Source organism: Cherax quadricarinatus, chromosome 74, assembly GCF_038502225.1.
Source record: "Cherax quadricarinatus isolate ZL_2023a chromosome 74, ASM3850222v1, whole genome shotgun sequence".
NCBI classification, from domain to species: Eukaryota; Metazoa; Arthropoda; class Malacostraca; order Decapoda; family Parastacidae; genus Cherax; species Cherax quadricarinatus.
The window spans coordinates 4432319-4450556 of NC_091365.1; the positions used below are offsets into that span (position 1 = coordinate 4432319).

Here is an 18238-nt window from a genome sequence, read left to right on the forward strand (position 1 = left end):
CTCTACCATACACTTTACCAGGTACACTCAACAGACTTATCCCCCTATAATTTTTGCACTCTCTTTTATCCCCTTTGCCTTTATACAAAGGAACTATGCATGCTCTCTGCCAATCCCTAGGTACCTTACCCTCTTCCATACATTTATTAAATAATTGCACCAACCACTCCAAAACTATATCCCCACCTGCTTTTAACATTTCTATCTTTATCCCATCAATCCCGGCTGCCTTACCCCCTTTCATTTTACCTACTGCCTCACGAACTTCCCCCACACTCACAACTGGCTCTTCCTCACTCCTACAAGATGTTATTCCTCCTTGCCCTATACACGAAATCACAGCTTCCCTATCTTCATCAACATTTAACAATTCCTCAAAATATTCCTTCCATCTTCCCAATACCTCTAACTCTCCATTTAATAACTCTCCTCTCCTATTTTTAACTGACAAATCCATTTGTTCTCTAGGCTTTCTTAACTTGTTAATCTCACTCCAAAACTTTTTCTTATTTTCAACAAAATTTGTTGATAACATCTCACCCACTCTCTCATTTGCTCTCTTTTTACATTGCTTCACCACTCTCTTAACTTCTCTCTTTTTCTCCATATACTCTTCCCTCCTTGCATCACTTCTACTTTGTAAAAACTTCTCATATGCTAACTTTTTCTCCCTTACTACTCTCTTTACATCATCATTCCACCAATCGCTCCTCTTCCCTCCTGCACCCACTTTCCTGTAACCACAAACTTCTGCTGAACACTCTAACACTACATTTTTAAACCTACCCCATACCTCTTCGACCCCATTGCCTATGGTAAAGAAATGTGGCTTTTATTTTCACAGAGCTGACATATACCAAGTGTGCACCAGTTGATAAACCTTGCTACATCCAAGTCAGCCCAGCAAGTGCATATTAACCCTTCCCACAATCTTCCAATGTTTCAAGCAATGACTAACAGTGGTGATGAACTGTAGTAATTTTTACCCAGTAGAATAAAATTTTATTGTCAAATTTGGAGATTCTGTAATGTAACCCTATTTTTTTTGTACATGGTTCACTTCACCTAACTAATTTCTATTAGGCATTAATTTTCTAGAAAGTATCTAACGTATTACAAAAGGGTTTACTGTAATAAAGGATGCTCAGCCAATCAAAATTTATTTCTTGCATATATCCTCTGTACTTACTCTAGAAGAGTATTAATAGTTTCTTGTTGAAGATTTGGAGAAGTTGTTTGCATCATACTGGTTTGTAGAATACATTCTAATTCCTGTGGGTTGTCTCTCAGGTGTTGAGGCATGTAGAAAGGATTCTCTGGATCAAGCTGTCAATCACAGGAAATAAAATGCTTATAAAACTGCATTTTCAATAATGAAAGTGCATTTTTGCATCAGGTGTCATGGGTAAGTATTTTGAACAGACAACACACACAAGTAAATTATTGACTGCTTAAACAATTATGGATTAAGGTACAGTAGTGAAGTACAGTAATAAATAAATCACTATTTGGTAGCCCTCTCAATCTTCAGTCAAAATAGACATGAACACTTGAGTTTTTGCACTAAGGTATTACCACGAGGCCTGGTCACAGACTGGGCCGCAGGGACGTTGATCCCCGAAACCCTCTCCAGGTATTAATAATCATGTCATCCAAAGGCTGATAAAGATTAAGTGTAAAGATGATACTAACTTACTGATAGAAGAATAAGAATATGCAAACACAGGCAGAGAAAGTATGACTGAATTTGGATTTTATCTTTCTTAGTTATTTTACACGTTTTATTTCATACATAATTTAAACAAAGCTTATTATTATTTTTTTATTAACACATCAGCCGATTCCCACCAAGGCATGGTGGCCCGAAAAAGAAAAACTTTCATCATCATTCACTCCATCACTGTCTTGCTAGAGGCATGCTTACACTACAGTTATAAAACTGCAACATTAACACTCCTCCTTCATGTAAATGAAAACAAACAGTACTGTGTAAAATGAGTGTAATACAGTGGAACCTCGGTACTTGAACTTAATTCGTTCCAGAAGGCTGTTCGATTGCTGATCTGTTCAAGTACGGAACGAATTTTTCCCCACCAATTTTCTTTCTGGTTGGCTGTTTATCTCTAATCTTTGTAGGCCCCATGGTGACTTATTTTAATGCTAAAGAGGGTAAAAATGTTGTGGAGGGCGTAGTAGGTAAATTTGGGGTGCCAGGGGTAAATGAAAATGGGGAGCCTTTAATTGAGCTATGTGTAGAAAGAGGTTTGGTAATAAGTAATACATATTTTATGAAAAAGAGGATAAATAAATATACAAGGTATGATGTAGCACGTAATGAAAGTAGTTTGTTAGATTATGTATTGGTGGATAAACGGTTGATGGGTAGGGTCCAGGATGTACACGTTTATAGAGGGGCAACTGATATATCGGATCACTATCTAGTTGTAGCTAAAGTTAGAGCAAGAGGTAGATGGAATAGGAGGAAAATGGCAACAATCAGTAGGAGGGAGGTGAAAGTGTATAAACTAAGGGAGGAGGAAGTTCGGGCGAAATATAAGCAACTATTGGCAGAAAGGTGGGCTGGTGCAGATATGAGTATTGGGGGGGGGGGGGGGGGTTGAAGAGGATTGGAATGGTTTTAAAAATGCAGTATTAGAATGGGGCAGAAGTTTGCAGTTATAGGACGGTGGGGGCAGGAGGAAAGAGGAGTGATTGGTGGAATGATGAAGTAAAGGGTGTGATAAAAGAGAAAAAGGTAGCTTATGAGAGGTATTTACAAAGCAGAAGCATTATAAGAAGAGTAGAGTATATGGAGAGTAAAAGAAAGGTGAAGAGAGTGGTGAGAGAGTGCCAAAGGAGAGTGGATGATAGAGTGGGAGAGGCACTGTCAAGAAATTTTAATGAAAGTAAGAAAAATTTTTGGAATTAAACAAGTTAAGAAAGCCTAGGGAACAAATGGATATGTCAGTTAAAAACAGAGTAGGGGAGATAGTAGATGGGGAGGTGGAGGTTTTGGGTAGATGGCGAGAATATTTTCAGGAACTTTTAAATGTTGAGGAAGAAAGGGAGGCGGTAATTTGATGCACTGGCCAGGGAGGTATACCATCTTTTAGGAGTGAAGAAGAGCAGAATGTGAGTGTGGGGGAGGTGCGTGAGGCATTACGTAGAATGAAAGGGGGTAAAGCAGCTGGAACTGATGGGATCATGACAGAAATGTTAAAAGCAGGGGGGACATAGTGTTGGAGTGGTTGGTATTTTTGTTTAATATACGTATGAAAGAGAGGAAGGTACCTAGTAATTGGCGGAGAGCATGTATAGTCCCTTTATATAAAGGGAAGGGGGACAAAAGAGATTGTAAAAATTACAGAGGAATAAGTTTACTGAGTATACCAGGAAAAGTGTACGGTAGGGTTATTATTGAAAGAATTAAAGGTAAGACAGAATGTAGAATTGTGGATGAGCAAGGAGGTTTCAGAGTGGGTAGGGGATGTGTAGATCAAGTGTTTACATTGAAGCATATATGTGAGCAGTATTTAGATAAAGGTAGGGAAGTTTTTATTGCATTTATGGATTTAGAAAAGGCATATGATAGAGTGGATAGGGAAGCAATGTGGCAGATGTTGCAAGTATATGGAATAGGTGGTCAGTTACTAAATGCTGTAAAGAGTTTTTATGAGGAGAGTGAGGCTCAGTTTAGGGTGTGTAGAAGAGAGGGAGACTACTTCCCAGTAAAAGTAGGTCTTAGACAGGGATGTGTAATGTCACCATGGTTGTTTAATATATTTATAGATGGGGTTGTAAGAGAAGTAAATGCTAGGGTGTTCGGGAGAGGGGTGGGATTAAATTATGGGGAATTAAATACAAAATGGGAAGTGACAGTTACTTTTTGCTGATGATACTGTGCTTATGGGAGATTCTAAAGAAAAATTGCCAAGGTTAGTGGACGAATTTGGGGGTGTGTGTAAAGGTAGAAAGATGAAAGTGAACATAGAAAAGAGTAAGGTTATGAGAGTATCAAATGATTTAGATAAAGAAAAATTGGATATCAAACTGGGGAGGAGTATGTAAGAAGTGAATGTTTTCAGGTATTTGGGAGTTGATGTGTCAGCTGATGGATTTATGAAGGATGAGGTTAATCATAGAATTAATGAAGGAAAAAAGGTGAGTGGTGCATTGAGATATATGTGGAGGCAAAAAATGTTATCTATGGAGGCAAAGAAGGGAATGTATGAAAGTATAGTAATACCAACACTCTTATATGGGTGTGAAGCTTGGGTTGTAAATGCTGCAGCGAGGAGGCGGTTGGCAGCAGTGGAGATGTCCTGTCTAAGGGCAATGTGTGGTGTAAATATTATGCAGAAAATACGGAGTGTGGAAATTAGGAGAAGGTGTGGAGTTAATGAAAGTATTAGTCAGAGGACTGAAGAGGGTTTGTTGAGGTGGTTTGGTCATTTAGAGAGAATGGATCAAAGTAGAATGACATGGAGAGCGTATAAATCTGAAGGGGAAGGAAGGCGGGGTAGGGGTCGTCCTCGAAAAGGTTGGAGGGAGGGGGTAAAGGAGGTGTTGTGGCCGAGGGGTTTGGACTTCCAACAAGCTTGCGTGAGTGTGTTAGATAGGAGTGAATAGAGACAAATGGTATTTGGGACCTGACGATCTGTTGGAGTGTGAGCAGGGTAATATTTAGTGAAGGGATTCAGGGAAACCGGTTATTTTATATAACCGGACTTGACTCCTGGAAATGGAAAGTACAATGCCTGCACTCTAAAGGAGGGGTTTGGGATATTGGCAGTTTGGAGGGATATATTGTGTATTTTTTATACATATATACTTCTAAACTGTTGTATCCTGGGCACCTCTGCAAAAACAGTGATTATGTGTGTGAGGTGAAAGTGTTGAATGATGATGAAAGTATTTTTTGTGGGGGATTTTCTTTCTTTTTGGGTCACCCTGCCTCGGTGGGAGAAGGCCGACTTGTTGAAAAAAAAAAATATATATATATACATAAATGCGAAGAAACACAAAATAGAATACAGCGAAGTTCTGGTAAGTCATATTTGTTTGGTTGCGTCTCAAGAAAACGGTCAACTACCGAGCAATTTTTTTACGGAACAAAGCATTCGAATACCAAATTGTTTGAGTAAGGAGCTCTTCGAGTACCAAGGTTCCACTGTATTCTTATTAAAAATTATATTAAATTAGATACAAAATATTATGACTCAGGAACACATCTCTAATTACATGGGTGTCTAGAGTAAAAATAGGTTCAAAGTACAGTGGACCCCCGGTTAACGAACTTTTTTCATTCCAGTAGTATGTTCAGGTGCCAGTACTGACCGAATATTTTCCCATAAGGAATATTGTGAAGTAGATTAGTCAATTTCAGACCCCCAAACATACACGTACAAACGCACTTACATAAATACACTTACATAATTGGTCGCATTTGGAGGTGATCGTTATGCGGGGGTCCACTGTACATGTACTGAACAACCGACTAACAATTTTCACGAATGCATTCACGTCATAAGTAAGGGGTAACCTGCTGTATAATGTTATGCACAAATGACTAGGATAAATATGGATGAAACCATATAAAAGAATGTGCATTCAAGTAATATGAAATGTAAATAAGGTATCTGACAACCTTCCACATAATCACGTATCATCACAAGTCAGCATGCAGCCACATACTGCCTTTAATTAAAACTTCTCCTTTTCTTCTCATAAGTTTATATAAGAGGGATTATGTGTTTTGTGAAAACTCAGCACTATTGGCATGGCTAGATACACAAATCACTATTCAAATGGTTAAGGACTGTGAGAGATAATGTAATTACTGAAACTATTTACCTAATTGAAATCTGTGAGGCATATCTGTACACAAAAAGAAAAAGGACAATCAACAGACAGGTGAGCAGATTTAATACGAGTGAAAAAAAGGGGAGTGGTTTATTGAATTTTGTGCATTACTGGCGTAATATCCAGACCCCTGGAATTAATATTACTGCTGCTCCCAGTGTCAACTTTTAAAAATAAAAAAAAAAATAAAAAATATTATTTTGAAATGGTAGAGAATTTTTCTGGAAGTAATGACAAAAAACTGATGGAAAACTTAAGGAATTGTGGAAGCACAAAGTTAGTGGCCTGGGCCCAATTTACACCGGTGATTTCACCAACTTTGATTATTTTAAGCCATTGCTCTATTCGACCATAAAGTGTGAATTTTAGGGACAGCCAATCTCATTTTTTGCCAATACCAACACTCAGTTTTTGGCCAATACTTACTGATACCAATGCTCAATTCTAGACCAATACCAACACCAGTAGTGAATTTTATATAAAAAATATAATTTCCTTACAGTTCTATGACTTTGTTCCCATATTTATGTATTTTTTTTTTCCAACAAACTGGCCATATCCCACCAAGGCAGGGTGGCGTAAAAAGAAAAACGAAAGTTTTTCTTTTTAGATTTAGTAATTTGTACAGGAGAAGGGGTTACTAGCCCCTTGCTCCCGGCATTTTAGTTGCCTCTTACAACACGCATGGCTTACGGAGGAAGAATTCTGTTCCACTTCCCCATGGAGATGAGAGGAAATAAACAAGAACAAGAACCCAGAGGGGTGTGTATATATATATGCTTGTACATGTACGTATAGTGTGACCTAAGTGTAAGTAGTAGTAGCAAGACGTACCTCGAATCATGCATGTTTATGAGACAGAAAAGAGACACCAGCAATCCTACCATCATTTGAAACAAATACAGGCTTTCATTTTACACAAACTTGGCAGAACAGTAGTACCTCCCTGGGCGGTTGCTGTTTACCAACCTACTACCTACAATATTTATGTCCTTTTCTTCTTTCAACAAACCGGCCGTATCCCACTGAGGCAGGGTGGCCCAAAAAGAAAAACAAAAGTTTCTCTTTTTAAATTTAGTAATTTATACAGGACAAGGGGTTACTAGCCCCTTGCTCCTGGCATTTTAGTTGCCTCTTACAACACACATGGCTTACAGAGGAAGAATTCTGTTCCACTTCCCCATGGAGATAAAAGGAAATAAACAAGAACAAGAACCAGAAAGAAAATAGAAGAAAACCCAGAGGGGTGTGTATATATATGCTTGTACATGTATGTGCAGTGTGACCTAAGTGTAAAAAGAAGTAATAAGACGTACCTGAAATCTTGCATGTTTATGAGACAGAAAAGAGACACCAGCAATCCTACCATCATGTAAAACAAATACAGGCTTTCGTTTTACACTCACTTGGCAGGACAGTAGTACCTCCCTGGGCGGTTGCTGTTTACCAACCTACTACCTACAATATTTATGTATATTATAAAATATATATGCTAAACTAATGAACATGGAAAAAATGAAGAAAAAGTAAAGGTTCAACATAATGGTAATTACTAAAATTCCTTCATGACTTGCCCCATTAAGCAAATAGCTTTGAAAAAATTAAAGCATTGTTAGAGAGAGAAAAAAAAATTTTTTTTACCATGCCGGCTGTTTCCCACAAAGGCTGAGTCACTCAAAAAAGAAACACTTTCACCATCATTCACACAAAACCTTCACATTATAAATTTAGAAACTTTCCATCTACCAGAGCTCACTTAATACTTAACACTATACCTCTCTGCATTACCATACATTCAATCAAATTACCACTTTCTAACCCTAAATACAATATTCACATTCACTTGCCACACATGTACTTAAATTAGTATTACAAGATAAATGGCCACTCATTTAGAAGTTGAACTTTATACCAAAACTGTTAGGGATGACTTAATTTGACAAGAAAGCATTACTGTTTTGAATAAAAAACTAATAATTCTTTTCTACTGAGACTTTATTTTTTCCTGATAAGTCATATTTTAGTAAGGTAATTGACTCTTATAAAATATTTTTCTGCATATTCTATCATTCTTGTTTTTATTTGTTTCATTTTACTTTCCTATATTTCTTCATAACTTCTCTTGTATGCTTACTAAAGTAATATATGCATGACTGTAACACCACTTGGTTCTCAGAAGATGCAACTGGCCATATATACTGTACTTTCTTGTGCCACTAAATTACTCTTCCTACTTTCAACTACCATTACTATTTCTACTACTACTTCCACTACCAGCCTTACCACTACCTCTACTTCTTTTTCTTCCTCTCTTGATCCCATCCCTGTCCCCTTTGCCTATATATACTTTACCTGTATTATAGTTTATCCATCACTAATAATTATGATAGTTATTATCCAACCCTCATTCACACCAATACTCAATCTATTTCAGGTATGGCTACCAGATGTTGCTCGCTATGACTGATATCACCCAAGATATACTGAATGCTTCAAAATCCAGTTATCAGGCAAAACACAACACCTGGTGATGCAGCTGGTACTGGTACACACACAGTGCACACACACTGTACCCCCTCCACGGATGCCAAGCCAACAGAAGTAGCATTACTATATTTTTATTTTTATATTCACAGGAAAGCACTAAACTCTTACGATCATACAGCACCTGGGAAACAGGAGGTAATCAGCTTTGATCCAAGGTAAGGGAAACCAGTTTTAACCTTAATTCAAGAACACTTCACTAGCACAAGGCACCCCCTTGATGGGATGGATGTAATAAGTGACCATTTGGGGCACACAGCACTAAGAAGGACACGAGTCGACAAAACAGTGCATTCCAATGGTGGACAGTTTCATGTTTAACATTTTAAAGAATCACTGCAAAGTAACAAGGTTACCAAACCTGATAGCATGCAGGACAGGCAGCCAGAACAGAAAATGCAAGTTCAATGTACCAGGTAAAGCAAATGTACATCACTGAAAAAATAATTTGAAAAGCAGCAAAGACTGCAATAAATCTTGATGGCAGTCAGAGAGCCTCAATGGACCCCAAGAGAAGAAGCATCCATAAAGAAAGGAAGTGTGCGATGTTGGAGAGAGAGAGAGAAAGAGGGTAGCAATAACTGGATTCTAGAGCATTCGGTCTCAGGCTTCACTGAAAATAACAAGTGAACAACATTTATGGACCTTGCTGGGGCCCACATATGTGTGAATGAGGTAAAGCATATTCCAGGTTGGTTCCCAGGGTCCCCAGAGAAGAAATACTATTTTACTAACCAGTTTCAGAGGATTTTCACTGGGTGTAACACCTGGTATGACCGGACTGGTAGCTTTTGGCAAGGATGTTAAATCTCCCTCTAAGGCTTCTCTCTGATGCCTAAGAACTCGTAATCGGGACAGATACTCATTTCTGAAAAAAAAAAAAAATCAGCATACAGTCAACATCAAATATATGCTATACAGTAAACCCTCTTACAATGTAAAATCACATGTGATTTTCTATTATAGTGGAACCTCAAAAATCGAACGTATCACATATCGAATGTTTCGAAAATAGGACCATTTTTTCGGACAAACTGTGTCCCTATTATCGAATGCGTCCCTATTTTCGGACCGCCAGGTATGGGACCTGTCTGTCGGCCCGCTCTGTCCGCATCCCCATGCAGGCGCCGTGAGCAGTCTAGCTTTGTTTATGCTTGAGTGAACACTAACCTGCACTCTCATTCACGCATTTTACGATTATTTCGTTGTGTTTAGTGCTTGTGAGACTGTGAAATAAGCTGCCATGCGCCCAAAGAAACTTGCTAGTGGTACCCCTGTGGCAAAGAAAGTGAGAAACACCATAGATGTGAAGAAGGAAATAATACAGAAGTAAGAGAGTGGTGTGAGACTTGTTGAGCTTGCCAGGATGTATGGGAAATACAAGTCGACCATCGGTTCTATCCTGTCAAAGAAAGAACAAATCAAGGAAGCTGATATTGCGAAAGGTGTTAATATGCTAACCAAAAAAGGACCACAAATAGTTGAAGAGGTTGAGAAGTTGTTGCTGGTATGGATCAAGGATAGAGATTGCAGGTGATAGTGTTTCAGAGACGATTATTTGCAACAAGGCAAGGAAATTGCATGCCGATCTGGTACAGAAAACTCCTGGAACCAGTGCTGATAGTGAATTTAAGGCCAGCAGAGGCTGGTTTGACAGATTTAAGAAGCGTAGTGGCATACACATGTTGTAAGACATGGTGAGGCAGCCAGTTCAGACAAACGGGGGGCTGAGAAGTTTGTACAGGAGTTTAAGGGGTACATAGACAGTGAAGAATTGAAACCTGAACAAGTGTATAATTGTGACAAAACAGGCTTGTTTTGGAAGAAAATGCCAAAAAGGACCTTCATCACACAGGAGGAAAAGGCACTGCCAGGACACAAGCCTATGAAAGACAGGCTTACTCTTTTGTTCTGTGCTAATGCTAGTGGTGATTTTAAAGTGAAGCCTTTACTTGTGTATCATTCAGAAAATCCCAGAGTGTTTAAGAAAAACAATGTCTTTAAGAACAAGTTATGTATCTTGTGGAAAGCTAATCATAATGCATGGGTCACAAGACAAATTTTCAAAGAGTTGGTCCATGAAGTGTTTGGCCCCAGTGTGAAAAAATACCTCCAGGAAAAGAAATTGCCACTCAAGTGCCTCCTGCTAATGGACAATGCTCCTGCTCATCCTCCAAACTTACTAGACTTCTTGTCTAAGGACTTCAGTTTTATAAAAGTAAAGTTCTTGCCTCCTAACACCACTCCTCTCCTCCAGCCCATGGACCAGCAGGTCATTTCTAACTTCAAAAAACTCTACACAAAAGCAGTGTTTGAAAAGTGCTTTGAAGTGACCACAGACACTTAAGTTGACCCTAAGAGAGTTCTGGAGGAATCACTTCAACATTTACAGCTCCATAAGCCTTATAGGTAAGGCTTGGGAGGGAGTGACTTCCAGGACTTTGAACTCTGCTTGGAGACAATTGTGGCCAGATTGTGTCCAAAAGAGGGATTTTGAAGGGTTTGAGGCTGACCCTGACCCTGACCCAGCTCACCCTCTGCCTGTTGTGGACTCTATTGTGGCAGTGGGGAACACCCTGGGGTTGGAGGTGAGTGGTGAGGATGTGGAAGAGTTGGTGGAGGACCACAGGGAAGAGCTAACCACTGAAGAGCTGCAAAAGCTTCATCTGGAGCAGTATCAGACCACAGCTGAGGAACTTGCTTCAGAGGAGGAGGAAGAGAGAGTGGATGAGGTGCCTTCTTCAAAGATTAAGGAGATTTGTGCCAAGTAGAATGATGTCCAAATGTTTGTGCAGAAGTACCACCCTGAGCAAGCTGAAATAAGCCATCTTTGCAACAAGTTCAGTGACAGAACCATGTCCCATTTTAGGGAAATGTTAAAGAGGCGCCAGAAACAGAGGACTGTGGACAGTTATTTTGTGAGACAGGGGTCCAGTGACTCTCAAGCTGGTCCTAGTGGCATTAAAAGACAGAGAAGGGAAGTAACCCCAGAGAGGGCTTTACCTGAAGTCCTCATGGAGGGGGATTCTCCTTCCAAACACTAATCACAACTCCCTCTCTCCTCCTCCCTATCTTCCAGATGCCATCACCAATCTTCAATAAACGTAAGTAAAAATGTTATTTTATATGTATTACTATACATAATTAAAAACTATAATATTTGTTGTACGTAAAACTGTAATTAATCTCTATAAAATGTATTTTTTGTGTGAATATTTTTGGGTTTCTGGAACGGATTAATTGTATTTCCATTATTTCTTATGGGAAATATTGCTTCGAATTTCAGACTTTTCGAATTTAGAACTAGCTCCTGGAGCGGATTAAGTTCGATTTTTGAGATTCCACTGTAATGCATATTAATGATGTTACATGCCCTAAAAATTTAAAGAATCAGTACAGTACCAAGCTATATGCAAAAACTGGGAAATATGCACCATGGAATTTTTCGCAAGTCATTCCTGGTTATATTTTTATTATCCAAGAAATAGGGAAAATCTACTATGTTTGGCATGATTGTGAATTCAAAATGGAATACAAGTGTAATACAGAAGAGGCCTGGGGGCATGATTAATTAACAGAGGAAATGATGTTTTAGTGCCTGTAAAGTCTACACTGTTTACACTGAACTCTTATTTTGAAATTGGCATTTCTTTTTAATTTTGTTTAAAATTCACCAAATTACTGACTTTGGTGCACTTTATAGGGTAGCTGTAATTGTTGAATGGGCAGTTTCTTGTGTTCACTTGATAGAACAGAAAGCATACAAGCAAAATAACTAAGAGCAATGGAATTGGCCTAAAATAGGACTCAAATTGGGTAAAATTGTCAATGCATAAATTGCACCCAACCCACTAACTGTACACCTGCATAATTCCCTACATTTTCTATCATATTTCGTAATTTCGTACCTTCAGAAAAAGATTCTTTAACATACCAGATTTTTTTTTTTAATTGAACAGTGCAAGGGTTAAGAGAATAGAAGAAAACTCAGATGAATGTACACATACACATACATGTACATCTGCATATGTAGCATGAACTAGATGTTAGTAGTAGTAGTATGTACCTATCATCTTGCATGTTCATGACACAAACAAAGACAACAGCAATCCTGCTGTGTGAAATAACAGTTTTCCATTTTACACTCATTTGGTAGAATGGTAGTACCTCTCTGGGTGGTTGCTGTCTACCGACCTACTACCACAGGACGGTAGTACAGTGGACCCCCGCATAACGATGGCATCACATAGCGATTATTTCGCATACCGCTTACTTTAATCGCAAAATTTTTGCCGCGCATACCGATTAAAAACCCGCTCACCGATTTTCGTCCGAGACGCGTCCAATGTGCGCCCTCACCCAGCCTCACATGTGCCGCCCGTGCCATTGTTTACCAGGCAGCCTCCGCGCTAACATCCAAGCATACACTCGGAATATTTCGTATTATTACAGTGTTTTCGGTGGTGTTTCTGGAAAATAAGTGACCATGGGCCCCAAGAAAGCTTCTAGTGCCAACCGTACACCAATAAGGGTAAGGATACCCATTGAAATAAAGAAAGAGATCATTGATAAGTATGAAAGTGGAGTGCGTATTGCCGACCTAGTCAAGTTGTACAAGAAACCCCAATCAACCATCGCTACTATTGTGGGCACCAAAAAGACAATCAAGGAAGCTGTTGTTGCCAAAGGTTTAACTGTGTTTTCGAAACAAAGATCGCAAGTGATGGAAGATGTTGAGAGACTCTTATTGGTGTGGATAAATGAAAAACAGCTAGCAGGAGATAGCGTCTCTCAAGCGATCATATGTGAAAAGGCTAGGAAGTTGCATGACGATTTAATTAAAAAAATGCCTGCAACTAGTGATGATGTGAGTGAATTTAAGGCCAGCAAAGGTTGGTTTGAGAGATTTAAGAAGCGTAGTGGCATCCATAGTGTGATAAGGCATGGTGAGGCTGCCAGTTCGGATCACAAAGCAGCTGAAAAATATGTGCAGGAATTCAAGGAGTATATAGAAACTGAAGGACTGAAACCTGAACAAGTGTTTAATTGTGATGAAACAGGCCTGTTCTGGAAGAAAATGCCAAGCAGGACCTACATTACTCAGGAGGAAAAGGCACTCCCAGGACATAAGCCTATGAAAGACAGGCTTACTCTTCTCATGTGTGCCAATGCTACTGGTGATTGCAAAGTGAAGCCTTTATTAGTGTATCACTCTGAAACTCCCAGAGCGTTCAGGCAAAAGAATGTCCTCAAGGATAATTTGTGTGTGCTGTGGAGGGCAAACAGTAAGGCATGGGTCACTAGGGAATTTTTCTATAACTGGTTACACCATGCATTTGCCCCCAATGTGAAAGATTACCTAACTGAAAAGAAATTAGACCTTAAGTGCCTCCTGGTGTTAGACAATGCCCCTGGTCATCCTACAGACGTGGCAGAGCGACTTTATGGGGACATGAGCTTCATTAAGGTGAAGTTTTTGCCTCCTAATACCACTCCTCTCCTGCAGCCCATGGACCAGCAGGTTATTTCCAACTTCAAGAAACTGTACACAAAAGCTCTGTTTGAAAGGTGCTTTGTAATGACCTCAGAAACTCAACTGACTCTAAGAGAGTTTTGGAGAGATCACTTTAATATCCTCAATTGTGTAAACCTTATAGGTAAGGCTTGGGAGGAAGTGACTAAGAGGACCTTGAACTCTGCTTAGAAGAAACTGTGGCCAGAATGTGTAGACAAAAGGGATTTTGAAGGGTTTGAGGCTAACCCTGAGAGGATTATGCCAGTTGAGGAATCCATTGTGGCATTGGGAAAGTCCTTGGGGTTGGAGGTTAGTGGGGAGGATGTGGAAGAGTTGGTGGAGGAGGACAATGAAGAACTAACCACTGATGAGCTGATAGATCAACTTCAAGAGCAAGAGGCCAGACCTGGGGAAACTGGTTCAGAGGAGGGGAGAGAGAAATTGAAGAAGTTGCCTACTACAAAGATAAAGGAAATCTGTGCAAAGTGGCTTGAAGTGCAAACCTTCATGGATGAAAATCACCCTCACACAGCTATTGCAAGCCGTGCTGGTGATTATTACACTGACAATGTTGTGAAACACTTTAGGCAAGTGATAAAGGAACGAGAGGTACAGGCCACTATGGACAGATATCTTGTGCGAAAGAAGTCCAGTGACTCTGAAGCTGGCCCTAGTGGCATTAAAAAAAGAAGGGAAGTAACCCCAGAAAAGGACTTACTACCTCAAGTCCTAATGGAAGGGGATTCCCCTTCTAAACAGTAAGAAGATAATGCTCTCCCCTCCTCCCATCCCATCAATCATCACCAGATCTTCAATAAAAGTAAGTGTCATGTAAGTGTGCATGCCTTTTTCAGTTTGTGTGTATTAAAATTAATATTTCATGTGGTAAAAAAAAATTTTTTTTCATACTTTTGGGTGTCTTGCACGGATTAATTTTATTTCCATTATTTCTTATGGGGAAAATTAATTCACATAACGATTATTTCGCATAACAATTACCCCTCTTGCACGGATTAAAATCGTTAACCGGGGGTCCACTGTACCTCTCTGGGTGGTTGCTGTCTACCGACCTACTACCACAGGACGGCAGTACCTCTCTGGGTGGTTGCTGTCTACCGACCTACTACCACAATACGGTAGTACCTCTCTGGGTGGTTGCTGTCTACCGACCTACTACCACAGGACGGTAGTACCTCTCTGGGTGGTTGCTGTCTACCGACCTACTACCACAGGACGGTAGTACCTCTCTGGGTGGTTGCTGTCTACCGACCTACTACCACAGGACGGTAGTACCTCTCTGGGTGGTTGCTGTCTACCGACCTACTACCACAGGACGGTAGTACCTCTCTGGGTGGTTGCTGTCTACCGACCTACTACCACAGGACGGTAGTATGTCTCTGGGTGGTTGCTGTCTACCGACCTACTACCACAGGACGGCAGTACCTCTCTGGGTGGTTGCTGTCTACCGACCTGCTACCACAGGACGGCAGTACCTCTCTGGGTGGTTGCTGTCTACCGACCTGCTACCACAGGACAGCAGTACCTCTCTGGGTGGTTGCTGTCTACCGACCTACTACCACAGGACGGCAGTACCTCTCTGGGTGGTTGCTGTCTACCGACCTACTACCACAGGACGGCAGTACCTCTCTGGGTGGTTGCTGTCTACCGACCTACTACCACAGGACGGTAGTACCTCTCTGGGTGGTTGCTGTCTACCGACCTACTACCACAGGACGGTAGTACCTCTCTGGGTGGTTGCTGTCTACCGACCTACTACCACAGGACGGTAGTACCTCTCTGGGTGGTTGCTGTCTACCGACCTACTACCACAGGACGGCAGTACCTCTCTGGGTGGTTGCTGTCTACCGACCTACTACCACAGGACGGTAGTACCTCTCTGGGTGGTTGCTGTCTACCGACCTACTACCACAGGACGGTAGTACCTCTCTGGGTGGTTGCTGTCTACCGACCTACTACCACAGGACGGCAGTACCTCTCTGGGTGGTTGCTGTCTACCGACCTACTACCACAGGACGGTAGTACCTCTCTGGGTGGTTGCTGTCTACCGACCTACTACCACAGGACGGTAGTACCTCTCTGGGTGGTTGCTGTCTACCGACCTACTACCACAGGATGGTAGTACCTCTCTGGGTGGTTGCTGTCTACCGACCTACTACCACAGGACGGTAGTACCTCTCTGGGTGGTTGCTGTCTACCGACCTACTACCACAGGACGGTAGTACCTCTCTGGGTGGTTGCTGTCTACCGACCTACTACCACAGGACGGTAGTACCTCTCTGGGTGGTTGCTGTCTACCGACCTACTACCACAGGACGGTAGTACCTCTCTGGGTGGTTGCTGTCTACCGACCTACTACCACAGGACGGTAGTACCTCTCTGGGTGGTTGCTGTCTACCGACCTACTACCACAGGACGGCAGTACCTCTCTGGGTGGTTGCTGTCTACCGACCTGCTACCACAGGACGGCAGTACCTCTCTGGGTGGTTGCTGTCTACCGACCTACTACCACAGGACGGTAGTACCTCTCTGGGTGGTTGCTGTCTACCGACCTACTACCACAGGACGGTAGTACCTCTCTGGGTGGTTGCTGTCTACCGACCTACTACCACAGGACGGTAGTACCTCTCTGGGTGGTTGCTGTCTACCGACCTACTACCACAGGACGGTAGTACCTCTCTGGGTGGTTGCTGTCTACCGACCTACTACCACAGGACGGTAGTACCTCTCTGGGTGGTTGCTGTCTACCGACCTACTACCACAGGACGGCAGTACCTCTCTGGGTGGTTGCTGTCTACCGACCTACTACCACAGGACGGTAGTACCTCTCTGGGTGGTTGCTGTCTACCGACCTACTACCACAGGACGGTAGTACCTCTCTGGGTGGTTGCTGTCTACCGACCTACTACTACAGGACGGTAGTACCTCTCTGGGTGGTTGACGGTAGTAGGCTGTCTACCGACCTACTACCACAGGACGGTAGTACCTCTCTGGGTGGTTGCTGTCTACCGACCTACTACCACAGGACGGTAGTACCTCTCTGGGTGGTTGCTGTCTACCGACCTACTACCACAGGACGGTAGTACCTCTCTGGGTGGTTGCTGTCTACCGACCTACTACCACAGGACGGTAGTACCTCTCTGGGTGGTTGCTGTCTACCGACCTACTACCACAGGACGGTAGTACCTCTCTGGGTGGTTGCTGTCTACCGACCTACTACCACAGGACGGTAGTACCTCTCTGGGTGGTTGCTGTCTACCGACCTACTACCACAGGACGGTAGTACCTCTCTGGGTGGTTGCTGTCTACCGACCTACTACCACAGGACGGTAGTACCTCTCTGGGTGGTTGCTGTCTACCGACCTACTACCACAGGACGGTAGTACCTCTCTGGGTGGTTGCTGTCTACCGACCTACTACCACAGGACGGTAGTACCTCTCTGGGTGGTTGCTGTCTACCGACCTACTACCACAGGACGGTAGTACCTCTCTGGGTGGTTGCTGTCTACCGACCTACTACCACAGGACGGTAGTACCTCTCTGGGTGGTTGCTGTCTACCGACCTACTACCACAGGACGGTAGTACCTCTCTGGGTGGTTGCTGTCTACCGACCTATTTTTATTTTTAACAAACAGGCCATCTCCCACCGAGGTAGGGTAACCCGAAAAAGAAGAAATGAAAACTTTTCTTTTTTACATTTAGTAATTTATACAGGAGGAGTTACTAGCCTCTTGCTCCCGGCATTTTAGTTGCCTCTTATGACACACATGACTTATGGAGAAGGGATTCTCCTCCATTTCCTTAGGGAGCAACCATCCTATTACCTGCTAAAACATTTAAAAAATCAGACTGGCAAATTTAAAGGTGTCTTTAACATAACCTTATTTTTCCTATATGTTCTTAATTTTTTTAACACATCAGCCAATTTCCACTGAGGCAGGGCGACCCGAAAAAGAAGAAACACTTTCATCATCACTCACTCCATCACTTGTCGAGGTAGAGGGATGCCAGTACAGTGGACCCCCGCTTAACGATCACCTCCAAATGCGACCAATTATGTAAGTGTATTTATGTAAGTGCGTTTGTACGTGTATGTTTGGGGGTCTGAAATGGACTAATCTACTTCACAATATTCCTTATGGGAAAAAATTCGGTCAGTACTGGCACCTAAACATACTACTGGAATGAAAAAAGTTCGTTAACCGGGGGTCCACTGTACTACAGTTCTAAAACTGCAACAATCTCCACCCCTCCTTCAGAATGCAAGCACTGTACTCTCCACCTCCAGGACTCAAGTC

At 41.8% G+C, this 18238-nt stretch overlaps 1 protein-coding gene across 15 annotated transcripts in view; it reads right to left on the reverse strand.

Moving 5' to 3' along the window:
• LOC128700178 (E3 ubiquitin-protein ligase TTC3) overlaps positions 1 to 18238 on the reverse strand; it is a 323006-nt gene that overhangs the window by 101812 nt on the left and 202956 nt on the right. For all 15 annotated transcript variants that reach the window (XM_070100694.1, XM_070100699.1, XM_070100700.1 and 12 more), the window contains 2 exons: positions 9142 to 9274; positions 1190 to 1326 (listed from right to left, as the gene is read on the reverse strand). In XM_070100694.1, the coding sequence (XP_069956795.1) occupies positions 1190 to 1326; positions 9142 to 9274 (270 nt within the window). The remainder of the gene's footprint in view (positions 1 to 1189; positions 1327 to 9141; positions 9275 to 18238) is intronic.